At 47.8% G+C, this 15,325-nt stretch overlaps 1 protein-coding gene across 3 annotated transcripts in view; it reads right to left on the bottom strand.

Annotated features, from left to right (window-relative positions):
* The window catches only part of LOC146009362 (alpha-1-macroglobulin-like), a 177,408-nt gene that overhangs the window by 20,722 nt on the left and 141,361 nt on the right, over nucleotides 1-15,325 (bottom strand). For all 3 annotated transcript variants that reach the window (XM_083149660.1, XM_083149659.1, XM_083149661.1), the window contains 4 exons: nucleotides 10,627-10,704; nucleotides 8,556-8,718; nucleotides 1,667-1,845; nucleotides 716-937 (listed from right to left, as the gene is read on the bottom strand). In XM_083149660.1, the coding sequence (XP_083005786.1) occupies nucleotides 716-937; nucleotides 1,667-1,845; nucleotides 8,556-8,718; nucleotides 10,627-10,704 (642 nt within the window). The remainder of the gene's footprint in view (nucleotides 1-715; nucleotides 938-1,666; nucleotides 1,846-8,555; nucleotides 8,719-10,626; nucleotides 10,705-15,325) is intronic.

Here is a 15,325-nt window from a genome sequence, read left to right as displayed (position 1 = left end):
CAAAATCCCGACATTTAAAATCCCGACAAGGTCAAAATACCGACATATAAAATGTACAGGTGAAAAAGTCAACATGACTTTCGGTCGACAGGTCACGAGGTTGACATGGGTTTTTCACTGTTTTTTTTACCCAAATGTCGACACAGTCGACATGGACACAGTTGAAAGTGAACCGCATCGCTCGCAATGCTTCGGGCACGGTGCCTCACTGGTCTCGGCAAACTATTTTATTCTCCCACATCGCCCTAGTGGATGGTAGGGCATGAAATACCACCTGTCGGCACATGTCGGCTCAATTAACAGTGAAAAAACCCATGTCGACCTCGCGACCTGTCGACCGAAAGTCCTGTTGACTTTTTCATCTGTAAATTCTATATGTCGGGATTTTAAATGTCGGGATTTTGTCCTTGTCGGAATTTTGACCCATTCGGGATTTTGACTGCATCCCGCTCAGAAGTAGTGCAAACAATTCTTATTACATTGCAATTTAAATATTAGTTATCAGCTTTTTTAGGGAATAATAAAAAGCATATTTAATATGCAATGTAATAAATATACAATGCCCGGGGGAGGGCGGGGTTTGTGGGGCCCCAGAGATATCAGTGTACCGGGCCCCAAAATTTCTGCTCCCAGCCTTGGGTACTTGGAAAGTCTATTCTGATGCTGTGATGTACAGTACATAGGAATGTATCACTGATTTCCCTGCAGGTCTTACCTGTGTCAGAACATTCCCTTTGCCAGTGACGGAAATTTCGTAAGTCCCATATGAATTACTAGTCAGCTGCTGTGACTGGAGCACAAACTTGTTTCCTTCATTTACAGTTATGGTGGCAACTACTGTACCCTCAACGGACACGGAAACAATGGCGTCCGTTTCACCTACGTCGTTTATCAGTTCTCCATAAGAAATCAATGCGCTCAAAGCTTCTGTTGTCTCCTGGTAGAAAGGGAAGACATGTTTGTAGAATGATGAGCAGAAGATCAAAAAGGAGAAGAAGGAGAAGATGAAGATTGTTTATTTGCTTTGCTTATGACGCTCCTCGTGTACCTTTAGAATGTAAGCTCTAACAAGCAGGGCCCTCTCTCCTCATGCGCATTTCTTAGAGTATATCTCCGCCACTGTTATAATTGCATTATTGTCCGCTGCTGCAACTGCCTTTTATTTACAGATGGGGCAGGCCTCTTCTTTGCTGGCGAATCGCCAGAACGTCAGCGCTGGCGATCCACCAGCAGCCTGCCTCACCATCTGACTGAGACGCGCGTGCGTCTCACGTGCGTCTCAATCTCCGTCGGCGGGGCGACGGGAACCCTGTCCGTCTCCGCCTCAGGGAGACGGACAGGGTTAGGGCAGGGTGCAGGCAGGCGGCGGGGACCCCGGGTGACCGCCGACAAGCCGGCGGTCACCCGGGGGAGCGGCTGGAAGCACGAGAGGTGCGCGCGTCCCCTTCTCGCTATAGATATGGCGCTGGCAGGGGATGGCGGCTGACGTCGCCATCACCATCCCCTGCAAAGATGGGACCTGCCCCATCTGTACCATGTACTTGTCCTAATTTGCATGTGTACTGTAAATCACAATCTTTCTTGTATTGTTCTTTTGCTCATCAGTGTATTGCCAGGCGCTGCTGAACCCTTGTGGCGCCATATAAATAAATGATCATATTAGTACCTGTGGTGACCTAAAACCACCATATGGGTTCAGATTTGAGGCCAGATAGACTGCTATCTGACCAAGGAGGTCCATGATTTCATCAGTCAGGGTTACACATTTAATGATGGCCGAAAGTATGTTCGCTGTGACAATGACATTCTCGGAGAAGGACTCAGACTCCCAGTAGGCCATGATACCTGTGGGTGTGGAAAAGAGATTTTGGATTATTAATAATAATAATTTATATTGTACTTTCTCCGAATAGGACACAAATTGGTAACTAGTTTCATGGCGGCAGTTACGTCGTCAGCGTAGTGTCCCTGTCAGAATCAGCGTAGTGTACCCGCGGCCAGCATAGTCAGTCAGAAGTAGCTCAGTGTTCCCATGGCCGCTTAGCGTATCCAGCGTCCCTGTCAGAGCCAGTGTAGTGTTCCAGCGGCCAACATAGTCATTCAGCGGTACTAAATTCCAGTTACCAATTAACACATGTCGTCATTACGGTCTCAGATGTATGATATGGCAGGTGTGAATGTTTTCTTTAAACACCCCCACAATCCATGCCAGCCCGAATCGTGGCAAGCGCACGCGTCCTCCCGACTTGTCTATACCACACTATCCACGTCGGCGTGGAGTTGATCTTATAAAGTGACCGAGCCCGAGGCATGTGAGCGCAGCGGAATACATGTAAAGTAATCCGCGTCCCCTGGTGGGGCTCGCTTTGCTCTCCACGCTTCGTCCACCAGCGTAGAGGGGATCATGCGGGTACCAGCGCTGTGTGAGAGGCACTTGTTAGGCTTTCCAGGGATGCCGGGACAGAGCTGCAGCTCCCAGGGACAGTACGGTGACTTCGCAGGGCTATGGTGACTACGCAGGGCTGCCACGGAGTCACTACGCTGACAGTCGTTGGGCTACACTGACAACGTAGCTTTGGCTGCCGCTGTGAAACTACACAAGTACCCACAAATTGCTTTATATTTGTGTTCCCGTGGGTGGAGTGCGTGTATTCCAAGACACAATTCAAACACACAGGAATGAGGCGGCACTCTCCTGTCAAAAGGTTATAATTTACATCAATATGCAAAGATAGCGCATGGGATGTTTTTCTCAAGACTCTATGTGAACCCTCTATAAGGTCTATCTAATGCGGACGGCGAGCGGTTGCGACGTGGGGTTTGTATGGCAAGGATAGGTTTTTTTGGCAAGGAAAAGCCATCCTCACCATCCAACCCCCTTACCGTATTAAAAGTTTTGCAAAAATCCTTGCCGTCAGAGGATGGTGAGAAATGCAGTGAGCCGGCTGAATTTTGTGGCGAGCCCAGCCATTTAGATAGCTGCGCTCGCTGTTTCCACCTCACTGAAAAGAACCAGTGAGGTAGTAGCGACAAGTGAAGGGGATGGTGTTAAATACTCTGACGCAAGCTATCGACGGTGCTCACCATATAGCTCGCTGCCTGCACTTAATATACCCCTGTGTGTGTATATATATATATCTGCTGCTTCCCCCGCCGTCGCCACCGGTCCCCCTCGCCACCCCGATCCCCCCTCCCCCAAACTGGGCAGCATCTCCCTGAAGTGAAGACGGGCAGGGAGACTCTGCTCAGCCGCCGTGATACTGGGACGCACGTGCGTGTGAGACACACGCACGTCCCAGTCTCTATCGCAGGCGCTTCACATGTCATTCGATGTTTGTGATTTACCAAATCATATGTCCGTGTAGCTTACACTAGAGGAAATTTAAAGAGAGGATGGGGGTACATCGCAGTGCAATTAAGCAAGCACTGCAGAGTGTCCGTAGTGACCAGCCTGTCGCAGGTCACTTCATTGAATGCAGACATCCCCTCAGTAGTTTAAGGTATAGGATGATCGATTGTGTGCCTTTTTCAATTAGAGGAGGTGACCGTGCAACAAAGTTACTTCAACTTGAATACCGTTGGATTCACAGGCTAGATGCGATTTCCCCTAAGGGGTTAAATGAAAATTTTTCATTGTCAGTATTCAGATAATCATGTTTCTACTTATATTTTACTCATAATCTCTTTTTTGCACTATGTCCTTTTTATGGCAATACTAGGTGATTCATCGCGCCCTACGGGCGCTCTTCACACCGTCGTAAGGGGCTGCGCCCCCTTAATTTGTGAACATTTGTATATGAGAAAGATGGTTAGAATTGTATGAAAGATGGCCTGTATTGCAACTTGAGTTATAGGTGAAATGTGTTAAATAGAGAGCATATGATGTGGAAGGGGTGTGTATTGTTTTGTTTAATTAAAAAGCAGTTACAGAGTAAGATGTACATTGATAGTGTGGATGGTACAGTGACATTTGTGGGTGTGGGGGTGTGTGTGTGTGTGCATGTTGTTTAGGTGTTTGTGTGTGCAATAGTATAGTAGGGTGTTTTTGAGTCAGCGGCTCCCCACTGGCGGAGGTCACGACACAGGAAAACAGGAGGCTGGGTAGTGATAGGGGTGTGTGGACATAAGGGGGACTAAAGAGGAGGGTGGGAGATACTGTGCAGCTTCTGCCAGTGGGTGAGGGTCCAGTGTGGCAGTACAGGAGTACAGGATGGTGGCCCTGAGTCAGTGTCTCCTCCTACTGGGTGGGAGTTAGGGTACATGAGAGCAGGAGGCTGGGCTATGAGGCATGATAGGGGCATGTGGCCAAAACAGCGTCAGCGACTCCCCAGTGGTGGAAGTTACGGTTCAGGAGAGCAGGAAGCTGGGTAGTGATAGGGGTGTGTGAGTATACGGGGACTAAAGAGGGGCTTAGGGGTGCCGTGAATTGTGGGAGGGGCGTGGGGGGTGCCGTGAATCAAGGGAGGGAGGGGGCGCAGGTGTCCGTGAATCGCGGGAGAGGGCGGGGGTCCGCAAAGCGTGGGAGGGGGCGTGAATTGCAGGAGGGGGGGTTGCGAATTGCGGGAGGGGGGGTGTGCGGGGGGTGACGTGAATCGTGGGAGGGGGCATGAATCGTGGGGGGGTGTGCGGGGGGGTCCGTGAATTGCGGGAGGGGGGGGCACGGGGCGCGATAAATTACCTAGTTGGTTATATATTCTTGTAGAAGGATGGTAGGATGTTGCTGTCATTCAGAATGCATTTACATAAACAGTAATAGTAGCAGTAAAACATCTGACTTAAAACACCTACAGTAAAACAGAACAGGTGTTATATATTATACAAAGAATTGGTTGATGATGTGTAGGTTGTGTAGTTGTCACTGTAAAAAAAATTGCTACAAGAAAAAATCAACACAGAAAGGTCAACACATGTAAATATTGACATAAGTGTGGCACTTCATTGGTGTCCATGTCGACACATGAGAATGAATATGAAAACAATCAAAAAAGAAAAATAAATCTTCAAAAACTCATGTCAACCTTTTTCATTGTCGACCAAAGCCGTGTCAGTGTTTTGCATGTGCCATTTAATCCTGGGGTTGCCGTGAATCGCGAGCGGGGGTGGGGGGGGGGGAGGGAGGAGGTGAGGTGTGTCCGCGAATCACGGGAGGAGGGGTCGTGGGTGGATGCCGTGAATTGCGGGAGGGGGGGTCGCGGGGGGGGGGTGTGGGTGCAGTGAATCGTGGGAGGGTGGGTCGCAGGGGCGGGGGGTTGCCGCAATGACAGGGGGGGGAATCGCGGTAGGGGGGGTCGTGGGGGGTACCCCAACCCTGGGGGGTTGCCACAAATCGTGGGAAGGGGGTTGCGGGGTGCCACGAATCGCAGGAGGGGGTGTATCACGGGGTGGGGCCGCAAATCGCGGGAGTTGCCGCGAATTGGGGGGGGTGTGCTGTGAATCGCGGGAGGGGGGTCGCCGCGAATCGCCACAAGAAAGGTCAACACATGTAAATGTTGACATAAGTGTGGCACTTCATTGGTGTCCATGTCGACGCATGAGAATGAATATGAAAACATTGAAAAAGTGAAAAATAAATCTTCAAAAACTCATGTCAACCTTTTTCATTGTCGACCATAGCCATGTCAGTGTTTTGCATGTGCCATTTAATCATGGGGTTGCCGTGACTGGGGGGGGGGGGGGGGGGGGGACACATTGCTCTGTTTCTGGACTTTCTTCTTAATTTATGGATTACCATCACCTGTGCTTAAACACCTTTCTTATCAATTACCCTGTTTAAAACAGGTGATGACAATCATAAATTAAGATGGAAGTCCACAAACAGAGCATTCTGTCCCTCCTGTAAAGGGTCATGTTGGGAGGTATGGAGGTGTGGGGCGCTCACCTGGTGTGTCTGGTGAGTAGCTGTGTCTTTGCTGTGTAACATGGAGAGGCAGAGGGTGTCTATCTGGCACTGTGGGCTCACTGGGCTGGTTCTCTGTCGTGTGAGTCAGTCATGTGAGTCAGAGGCTCCACCCAGCGTTACAGCTTCAGACACACTTTGAGTGACAGATGTAGCCAAATATATAAGAGATCATTTCTAAAGTAATAGTTATTTTTTATGCAGCAGTAATTTAATGTATGTGCATGCTATTCTTCTAGCACTTTTGTGTATGTTTCCATGGTGACTACTCCTTACGTCCAGGCGCCACCTTGTGGCAGCATCCTGATGACGTCACTCCTCCCCAGGCGGGTGGGCGGATGTCCCGTTCCGTCCCAGCACGCTGAATTCCTTGTATGTGTGTATCTATAAAGGTATGTACCTGTAACTTGCTTTTCTATTTGTATCCTGATGACAAATGTACAGCATTTGAAACATTGATAGCAACTACCGCCTCTGCATAATTATTTAAGTTTGAAAGGCCTAAGTGCCGCACCTACACGTTGTTTTATATATATATATATATATATATATATATATATATACAGACAGTACGAGGTCACTCTCAAGATTTCTAATGCTGCACGGCGGCAGACTTGCAATAAAGTAGACAATAGACACAAGGCTGTGTGAGTCAACGTTTCGGGCTGGTAACCCTTTATCAAGACATAGATATATATACAGTGGTCGAAGTGGGGCGGTATACGGGGGTATGCCATACCGCCACTTTAATCTGAAGATAAAAAAAAACTTTTTTTCCCCCCTCAGGATGCTCTCTGATCACTCAGCAGCGCATATTGTGCTTTTGTAATACCCCTGTACAACGGGGCAGTCTGGCAGGGGACGTTGATGGACAGGGGGGTGTCCGAAGGTGAGCACTATATTCACTCTTTACTTTTCCATACCCCCACTTCAAAATTTCCATACCCCCACTTCAAAATTTCCACTTCGACCACTGTATATATATATATATATATATATATATATATATATATATATATATATATATATATACACCCTATTCATTTTAAAATCCCTGCCGACTGGCGGCCTCTCCGCGTGTCTGTCAGCAGCTGGGATGGCTGTGGTGGTGCGACAGTGGAAGGGCATGGGAAGCGTGGGGATATGCTGGTGCCAGAACATGCCGATGCTATGCCATGATCCTGTACGAATCGTGGGTAGAGCAGCTCTGTGAAGGTGGCCTTGATGTTGGGACTGAGCTATGGGGCAACTGATAGAAAGGAGCCAGGTCAATGGCAGCTGCTGCTGAGCAGGGAAGGGAATTCGGGCATCAGCAAAACAGACCCACAGGGGGTTGACGTCACTGGATAGACCACATACATGACCTGATTAACCTTTGTGGTTAGAGCTAACTGCCAAGTTCTCACACATACTGTCCTCCCCATTCAAAGTATCCTCTGGATCTCACAGTCAGGAGAAGATCATCTGGTTCAGGACACTTTTTTTTGTTTTTTATTTTAACCTTGTTGATGTCTACATGGAATAAAGAGGATAGATCTTTTTTTCTTTATTAAAAAGGCGGGGGGGGGGGGGGGGGGGGCACAGAAAATGAAGCACAAAGATCCTCATTCCATATAAGGAAGACACTTTAACCACATACACAAAACATATACATGGCCCCTGAATAAAACTCACAGAGGACCACATTCACACTATATACACATATTAAAGACAATCAACACATTAACCCACCAACCAAAACCCCCCCCCAAAAAATGAAAATAATCATCGGAATGTGCGCAGTGGCCGGAAGGAAGGAAAATAGGATCAAAGGGAAAAAAAAAGACATACTGTAAGACCCATAGGTTTTATAAACATAAAAGGGACAGAAGAATGTGTAGATAAATAAATCAAAGAAGATCAAAAAGTGAAACAATACCTCTTTCTTTGTTCTCTCAGGGGAGAAAATAAATATATGTATATATATTTATGTTTAAGCAGGGAAAGTAGCCTACTATGGGAAAATGGAATATATATGTTTAATGTAAATGCGGAATATGTATATATGTTGTTTTGTGATCATATGGTGGAAAATAACAATAAAAAGAGGATAGATCTACACTGGATATAGGTGAGTATTTTTTCACTTTTTTTTTTCACAGGTACCCTTATGGATTTCACAGGACAATTGGACAGAAGATCACTGTGGCAATTTAGGTACTGTAAGTATGTGTATGTGTGTATGTGCATGAGTGATTAACAAGCTTTTACTTTCACAGGGGGGATGTGTTTGTATTTTAATATTTGTTTTACTGCGGAACTACAAATACCAGCTGGCCTTTAATGCTCCACATGTTGGTACTTGTGGTTCTCCAAGTGCCAGCCTGCGGGGGGAGGCTTGCTGGGACTTGTAGTTCCACAGTACAAAAAACGTGCAGCGGAAAAAGTAAGCCCTGGGCTTCTTTTCTGCTGCAAATAGAGCAAAAGCCATTCGACAGTGAGCAACATCAAATGATTTCTCCACTGTGCGGGGATTTGGGCAGCGGGAGGGGGACGTTTGTTTACCAGGGTGTCGGTACCCTGCTCGCTAAGCTCCAAAAATACGCAGCCTAGCAATCCGGCCTGAATCAGCCCTTCTAAAACAGACTATTGATACCACTGATGGACCCATGTATAATACCGTCTTGGATGACTTTTTCCTTCAATACCGCAAACATGGAATCACACTTGTCTGACTGTTTCTGTAAAGCTGCGGCACGGAATAAGTAGGATTGGGTACATGTGTCCTGTTCTGCAAAAGTCGCAGCGTTGATACACTGCAAGGCGCCCGTTAATATTGCTGGCTACAGGAAAGAAAAACAGATCATTAAAATATATTATTTTACAAATGTTGTTTGTCTATGTGCACATTTACCCAGTGGCTTAACCAGAAATGTTGGGCCCCCTGCCCTAAAAAAATTGGTCGACCCCCCAAAATCATTATATATTTTACCTAAATGCTTATTGCCTAGGGACCGTGATTGTGCGGAATAGGGGTGCTGACAGGCTGCGGGGATAGAGCGACCCGGGCCCCACCCTCTGTCAGAGCGGCTGTGCCCAGAACAGTTGTCCCCATGGCACCCCCCTGATGGTGGCCCTGCAAGGAGGGAACAAGCTACCCAGTAGGACCTCTAGCATCTATCCATCTGTCCAGTAGGACCTCTGGCATCTGTCTCCTCCAAGGAAGCGGACATTTTTAGAGGGACAGGTTCAGTAGATTCCGTACAGATGGCCAGGCCCATCTCGCAAAAGTACACCTGAGTCTGAATCAGGTCCTTAATTCTTTCCCAGGAAATGGCAAACTTGTGTTTAGATAATTATATGTGGTCATATCACGGTGACTGTATAAAACGTTCAAAGGAAGTTATTTACAATGGATTACCAAAATTATACAACAAAAAAAAAAGTTTGAGATCGGGTAAGCATTTGGGCCATACGTAATACAGTGCATGGTGCGTGCCTGGGGGCATTTACGGTGAGGCTGCCCTTATTTTCAAAGCAAGTGTCACCGTTAGAGACAGTGGGCTTCATTCAGCAAGGATTGCAATTGTGACTGAGCACGCACTGATTGTGATCGCAAATCTCCAAAGACCTCCAGACGAACCCATATATCACATTTGCAATTACACAACCCCATCCCAAATATACACCACCTTCATTGAATGGCAAAGGTACTAACGACATATTGCGCATATCCTCACAAAATCACAAGAATGGGGCTGATTCAGGATCAGAGAAAAAAAAAGTTGCAAGCCCCGTTCGAAATTGAGAGCCCATGTGCAAATCCCGGAGCATCGAAGAGAACTTTCCATCTGGGTAAGTCTAAAGGTGCCCATACACTAGTAAGATTTATCATCAGATCTGGCTGGTTGGAAAAAAAACATGGTTATGGATGAGTGACAGTTTGTCAGTTTTCCAGCATTTCCAAGCAAATGATCAACTGTCATTTACTCTCATCCATAACCATGTCTGTGTTCCAACCAGACAGATCTGCCGATAAATCTGCGTGTGTATGGCCACCTTAAAGGTGCGCAACACTGGTCGCGATATTAGACATTTGATAGAACTGATGATATATTATTGGAACATCAGTCAGCGTGTAACAGTGATACATCTGTAATTGGCATTGTGCTGTGTGTACGGCCAATGCGCCAACCGCACAGGAGTGGATAGGGATTGACAGCTCAACTGAGAATGTGCTCACCCAGCTGTGACATCACGCAGGATGGACTGGGCAGTGTGTATGGAGACCTTGCTGCCCGATCCAACGAGAGATATATCTGCAGATCAACTGATCTGCAGACATATCTTCTAGTGTGTACCCAGCTCTAGGCTTCCACTAATCTGCAACAGGAGCAGGCATGAAGTGGTCAACTCTGACGTCAGAGACCCACCCCAAACATGCCTTGGAATGCGCACCTGTGTTTTTTTTAAACGCACACAGAAAATGCCAGGTTTCCGCCCATAAATGCTGGCTTCCTGTCAGTGAAACTGTGACGGCTACGCGTTCACATGTGCAGTGGCAAATTCCGAGCACACATAGACATACTGTATGAAGTCGTTCGATAATTGCCCAATTTGCAAATTCTCTAATTCTCATAAATTAAGTATGCGATAAATTGCATTGGCAACGGATGCTGAATTAGGCCCAGTGTGTCTGGTACTAAGATCCGATTACATCCTGGATGCATCAGAATGAATTGTTTACTTACCCCAATGCTGGTTTCTACGCAGCCCATTAATATTAGTGCTGCAAGAGCCGTGTGGCGGATTTCATAATTTATATCATCCTAGGAGAGAAACAAGACACAAAATATTATAACAATAAGTATAATTTGATTATGGAGCGCAGCCTTAGACATCAGAATATAAATGCCGGCAGCCCATTCCCTGGCAGCATGATGGGAACCTGCTTGTGTATGAACAATGGAGTATACAAGGGGGTGGTATAAGGCATGAGAGCCCACATGGGCCAAGCTCACTCAGGTATGATGGTTGTGTTTGTCCTCTGTACTATATGAACATAATATATATATATATATATATATATATATATATATATATATATATATATACACACATTGCAATGTACTGTACATTGAATTAAGTGTGTATCGTATGCATTCAAATGTATTTTTATTATTATATATGTATAAAACTATATATACCGTACTGTATATCCACCTTTATCCTTTATATTAATGGCATTTTACTGTACAAACTTTAATATTCTTTTACTTGTTTCATTTGCTTGGGCGTATTATAAGCTTATGTGTCTTACCTCCCTGCATATCCCTCCCTTTTCCCAGAACATAAGCCTCACCTGTCCCCCCCTGCATACCCCTCCCATTTCCCAGAACATAAGCTTACCTGTCCCCCCCTGCATACCCCTTACTTTCCCCAGTGCATAGGCTTACCTGCCCCCCCCCCCCATGCATACCCCTCCCTTTCCCCAGTGCATAGGCTTACCTGTCTCCCCTCTGCATACCCCTCGCATTCTATAGTGCATAAGCTTACCTGCCCCCCCCCCTGCATACCCCTCCCTTTCCCCAGTGCATAGGCTTACCTGTCTCCCCTCTGCATACCCCTCGCATTCTATAGTGCATAAGCTTACCTGCCCCCCCCCCCCCCCCCCTGCATACCCCTCCCTTTCCCCAGTGCATAGGCTTACCTGCATTGGCATGCGCAGCACATTTTATTAGGGGGTGCACCGTCAAAGGGGTGTGCATAGCTCCATCTATTGGGCGTGTCTAATACCGCCAATTAGGCATGTCTACCATTATCGATTGGCACTGGCTACAATATATATCAGCCACACCATAATCTGCCTATTTCAGTTTTAATCTTGTAATTACTCTGTGTAACAGTACATGCAAATAAAGTTATAATCATATATGGATTACTAAGGTATGTAGTAATATGACAATGGTCTAGTACAACTAACAATGCAAACACATTGATTGATAGGTACTTCTTTTAATGGAATACAGCAGAGCCGGCCCTAGGCATAGGCAAACTAGGCAATTGCCTAGGGCATTTGGAAAGCCTATGGGCATCAGCAGCTTCTGCTGATTAAAATGATATGCAACATGCCTATATTCTGTGTGTGAGTGAGGCTGTATCTGCATATGAAATAGTGTATTCATGGAAATCACTGTAATATAGCATTCCGTATGCAGGTACAGCCACAGTCGCACACAGAATATAGGCATGCCGGATAGCATTTTAATCATCTGAAGCTCCTTGTGTGTCCCGGTCACATAACAATGCAAATAAGATGAATTTTCAGCAAAAAAGGCACCCAACATTAGCAGAACTGGCCAGGAGCTGCATGGCCTATTGAGGCAAGATGTATGAGGTAACATCTGTATCCAAACAGAGGCAGAGGTCACATTGTTAGCGGCTCTGGAAGTGCTGTCTGGGGGTGGGTTGGTTGTGCAATAGTGTTCGGCATATGTGTAAGGGGCATTATATGTGTCATGCATAAATGCATTAATATTGTGCGACATATGTGTAACAGGCATAATGTGTGTCATGTGTATAAGGGCATTAATTATGTGCAACATATGTGTAATGGGCATTATGTGTGTCATGTGTATAATTGCATTAATAATGTGCAACATATGTGTAAGGGGCATTATGTGTGTTATGTGTATAAGGGCATTAATAAAGTGCAACATATGTGTAATGGGCATTATGTGTGTCATTATGTGTATGAGGGCATTAATAAAGGTTGGCATAATGTGTAAGGGGCATTATGCTTATAAGGACATTAATAATGTGTGTCATGTGTAAGGGGCAGTACTATGTGGTATTATCAGGGGTGCCGAGAGAAAGGGGTAGGGGGTACAAATTACTCCAGGCAAAGTCTGATGAAAGGGCCCAGTGGGGGCCCCGGGCCCCCTCCCCTTAAATGACAGCAGCAGCTGCAGCTCTTCTCCTCTGCCCAGCACACACTGCTTTGTTCTGGGTTTCAGTGTGGCCATGGAGGTGCTTAAAATACAATATTTTCTCAGGATTGTTTTCTAAGGGTATAATGTGAATAATGTGAGGAGTAATGTATTTAAGGTAAAGTGGTACTAATGTGTGATGAAACGTGAATAAGGGACACCATTACATGATATAATGTGAATAAAGTTGCACTACTGTGCGGCATAATTTGAATTGGGGGTACTATTGTGTGGCCATGCCCCTTCCCAGCAAGAACACACCCCTGCTTGGACTGCGCACCGAATGTGTGCACGGTTTCTATTTAAAATATTGCGGGTAGGAGCACCAAAATGATGAGGGTTGATGGTGCTGGGAAAGGGGAGCAGGTTCAGAGGCGGAACTAGTGGCGGTGCTAGGGGGCACCAGCCAAAATATTGCCTAGGGCATCATTTAGGCTAGGGCCGGCTCTGGAATACAGTTCTAAAACGCAAAAGTCTTTTGCTGGTATTACTAGTGGCAGGGAGGTGTTCATAAGGGTGGGCACAGCATTAGGGGGTGCCTGTGCACCCCTAACACTCAATGTGTGCACACCTATGCTTACCTGTCCCCCCCTGCATACCCCTCCCTTTCCCCAGTGCATAGGCTTACCAGCCCACCCCCTGCATACCCCTCCCTTTCCCCAGTGCATAGGCTTACCTGCCCCCCCCCCCCTGCATACCCTTCCCTTTCCCCAGTGCATAGGCTTACCTGTCCCCCCCTGCATACCCCTCCCTTTCCCCAGTGCATAGGCTTACCTGTCCCCCCCCTGCATACCCCTCCCTTTCCCCAGTGCATAGGCTTACCTGTCCCCCCCTGCATACCCCTCCCTTTCCCCAGTGCATAGGCTTACCTGCCCCCCTCCCCCTGCACACCCCTCCCTTTCCCCAGTGCATAGGCTTACCTGTCCCCCCCCTGCATACCCCTCCCTTTCCCCAGTGCATAGGCTCACCTGCCCCCCCCCCCTGCATACCCCTCCCTTTCCCCAGTGCATAGGCTTACCTGTCCACCCCCCCCCCCCTGCATACCCCTCCCTTTCCCCAGTACATAGGCTTACCTGCCCCCCCCCTGCATACCCCTCCCTTTCCCCAGTGCATAGGCTTACCTGTCCCCCCCTGCATACCCTTCGCATTCTCTAGTGCATAGGCTTACCTGCCCCCCCCCCACATACCCCTCCCTTTCCCCAGTACATAAGCTTACCTCCGCCCCCCCCCCCCCCGCATATCCCTCACATTCTCCAGTGCATAAACTTACCTGTCCCCCCCCATGCATAACCCTCGCATTCTCTAGTACTTAAGTTTACCTGTCTCCCCTCTGCATACTCCTCTCTTTCCCCAGTGCATAAGCTTACCTGTCTGTCCCCCCCCCCCACATACCCCTCCCTTTCCCCAGTAAATAAGCTTACCTGCCCCCCCCCCCACATATCCCTCACATTCTCCAGTGCATAAGCTTACCTGTCCCCCCCCCATGCATAACCCTCGCATTCTCTAGTACTTAAGCTTTCCTGTCTCCCCTCTGCATACCCCTCTCTTTCCCCAGTGCATAAGCTTACCTGCCCCCCCCCCCACATACCTCTCCCTTTCCCCAGTACATAGGCTTACCTGTCTCCCCTCTGCATTCCCCTCTCTTTCCTCAGTGTATAAGCTTACCTGCCCCCCCCACATACCCCTCCCTTTCGCCTGTACATAAGCTTACCTGTCTCCCCCTGCATACCCCTACCTTTTCCAGTGCATAAGCTTACCTGTCCCCCCCCCACATACCCCTCCCTTTCCCCAGTACATAAGCTTACCTGTCCCCCCCCCCCCACATACCCCTCCCTTTCCCCAGTACATAAGCTTACTTGTCTCCCCTCTGCATTCCCCTCCCTTTCCCCAGTACATAAGCTTACCTCCCCCCCCCGCATATCCCTCACATTCTCCAGTGCATAAACTTACCTGTCCCCCCCCCCCACATACCCGTCCCTCTTCCCAGTACATAAGCTTACCTGCCCCCCCCCCTGCACATCCCTCACATTCTCCAGAGCATAAACTTACCTGTCCCCCCCCCACATACCCCTGCCTTTCCCCAGTGCATAGGCTTACCTGTCCCCCCCTGCATACCCCTCGCATTCTCTAGTACATAAGCTTACCTACCCCCCCCCCCCGCATATCCCTCACATTCTCCAGTGCATAGGCTTACCTGTCCCCCCCCATGCATAACCCTCACATTCTCTAGTACTTAAGCTTACCTGTCTCCCCTCTGCATACCCCTCTCTTTCCCCAGTGCATAAGCTTACCTGTCTGTCCCCCCCCCCACATACCCCTCCCTTTCCCCAGTACATAAGCTTACCTGCCCCCCCCCCACATATCCCTCACATTCTCCAGTGCATAAGCTTACCTGTCCCCCCCATGCATAACCCTCGCATTCTCTAGTACTTAAGCTTACCTGTCTCCCCTCTGCATACCC

The sequence above is a fragment of the Crinia signifera genome, chromosome 6 (genome assembly GCF_055691185.1).
Source record: "Crinia signifera chromosome 6, ASM5569118v1, whole genome shotgun sequence".
Lineage (NCBI taxonomy): Eukaryota > Metazoa > Chordata > Amphibia > Anura > Myobatrachidae > Crinia > Crinia signifera.
This window is presented reverse-complemented; position numbering and strand designations above follow the sequence as displayed.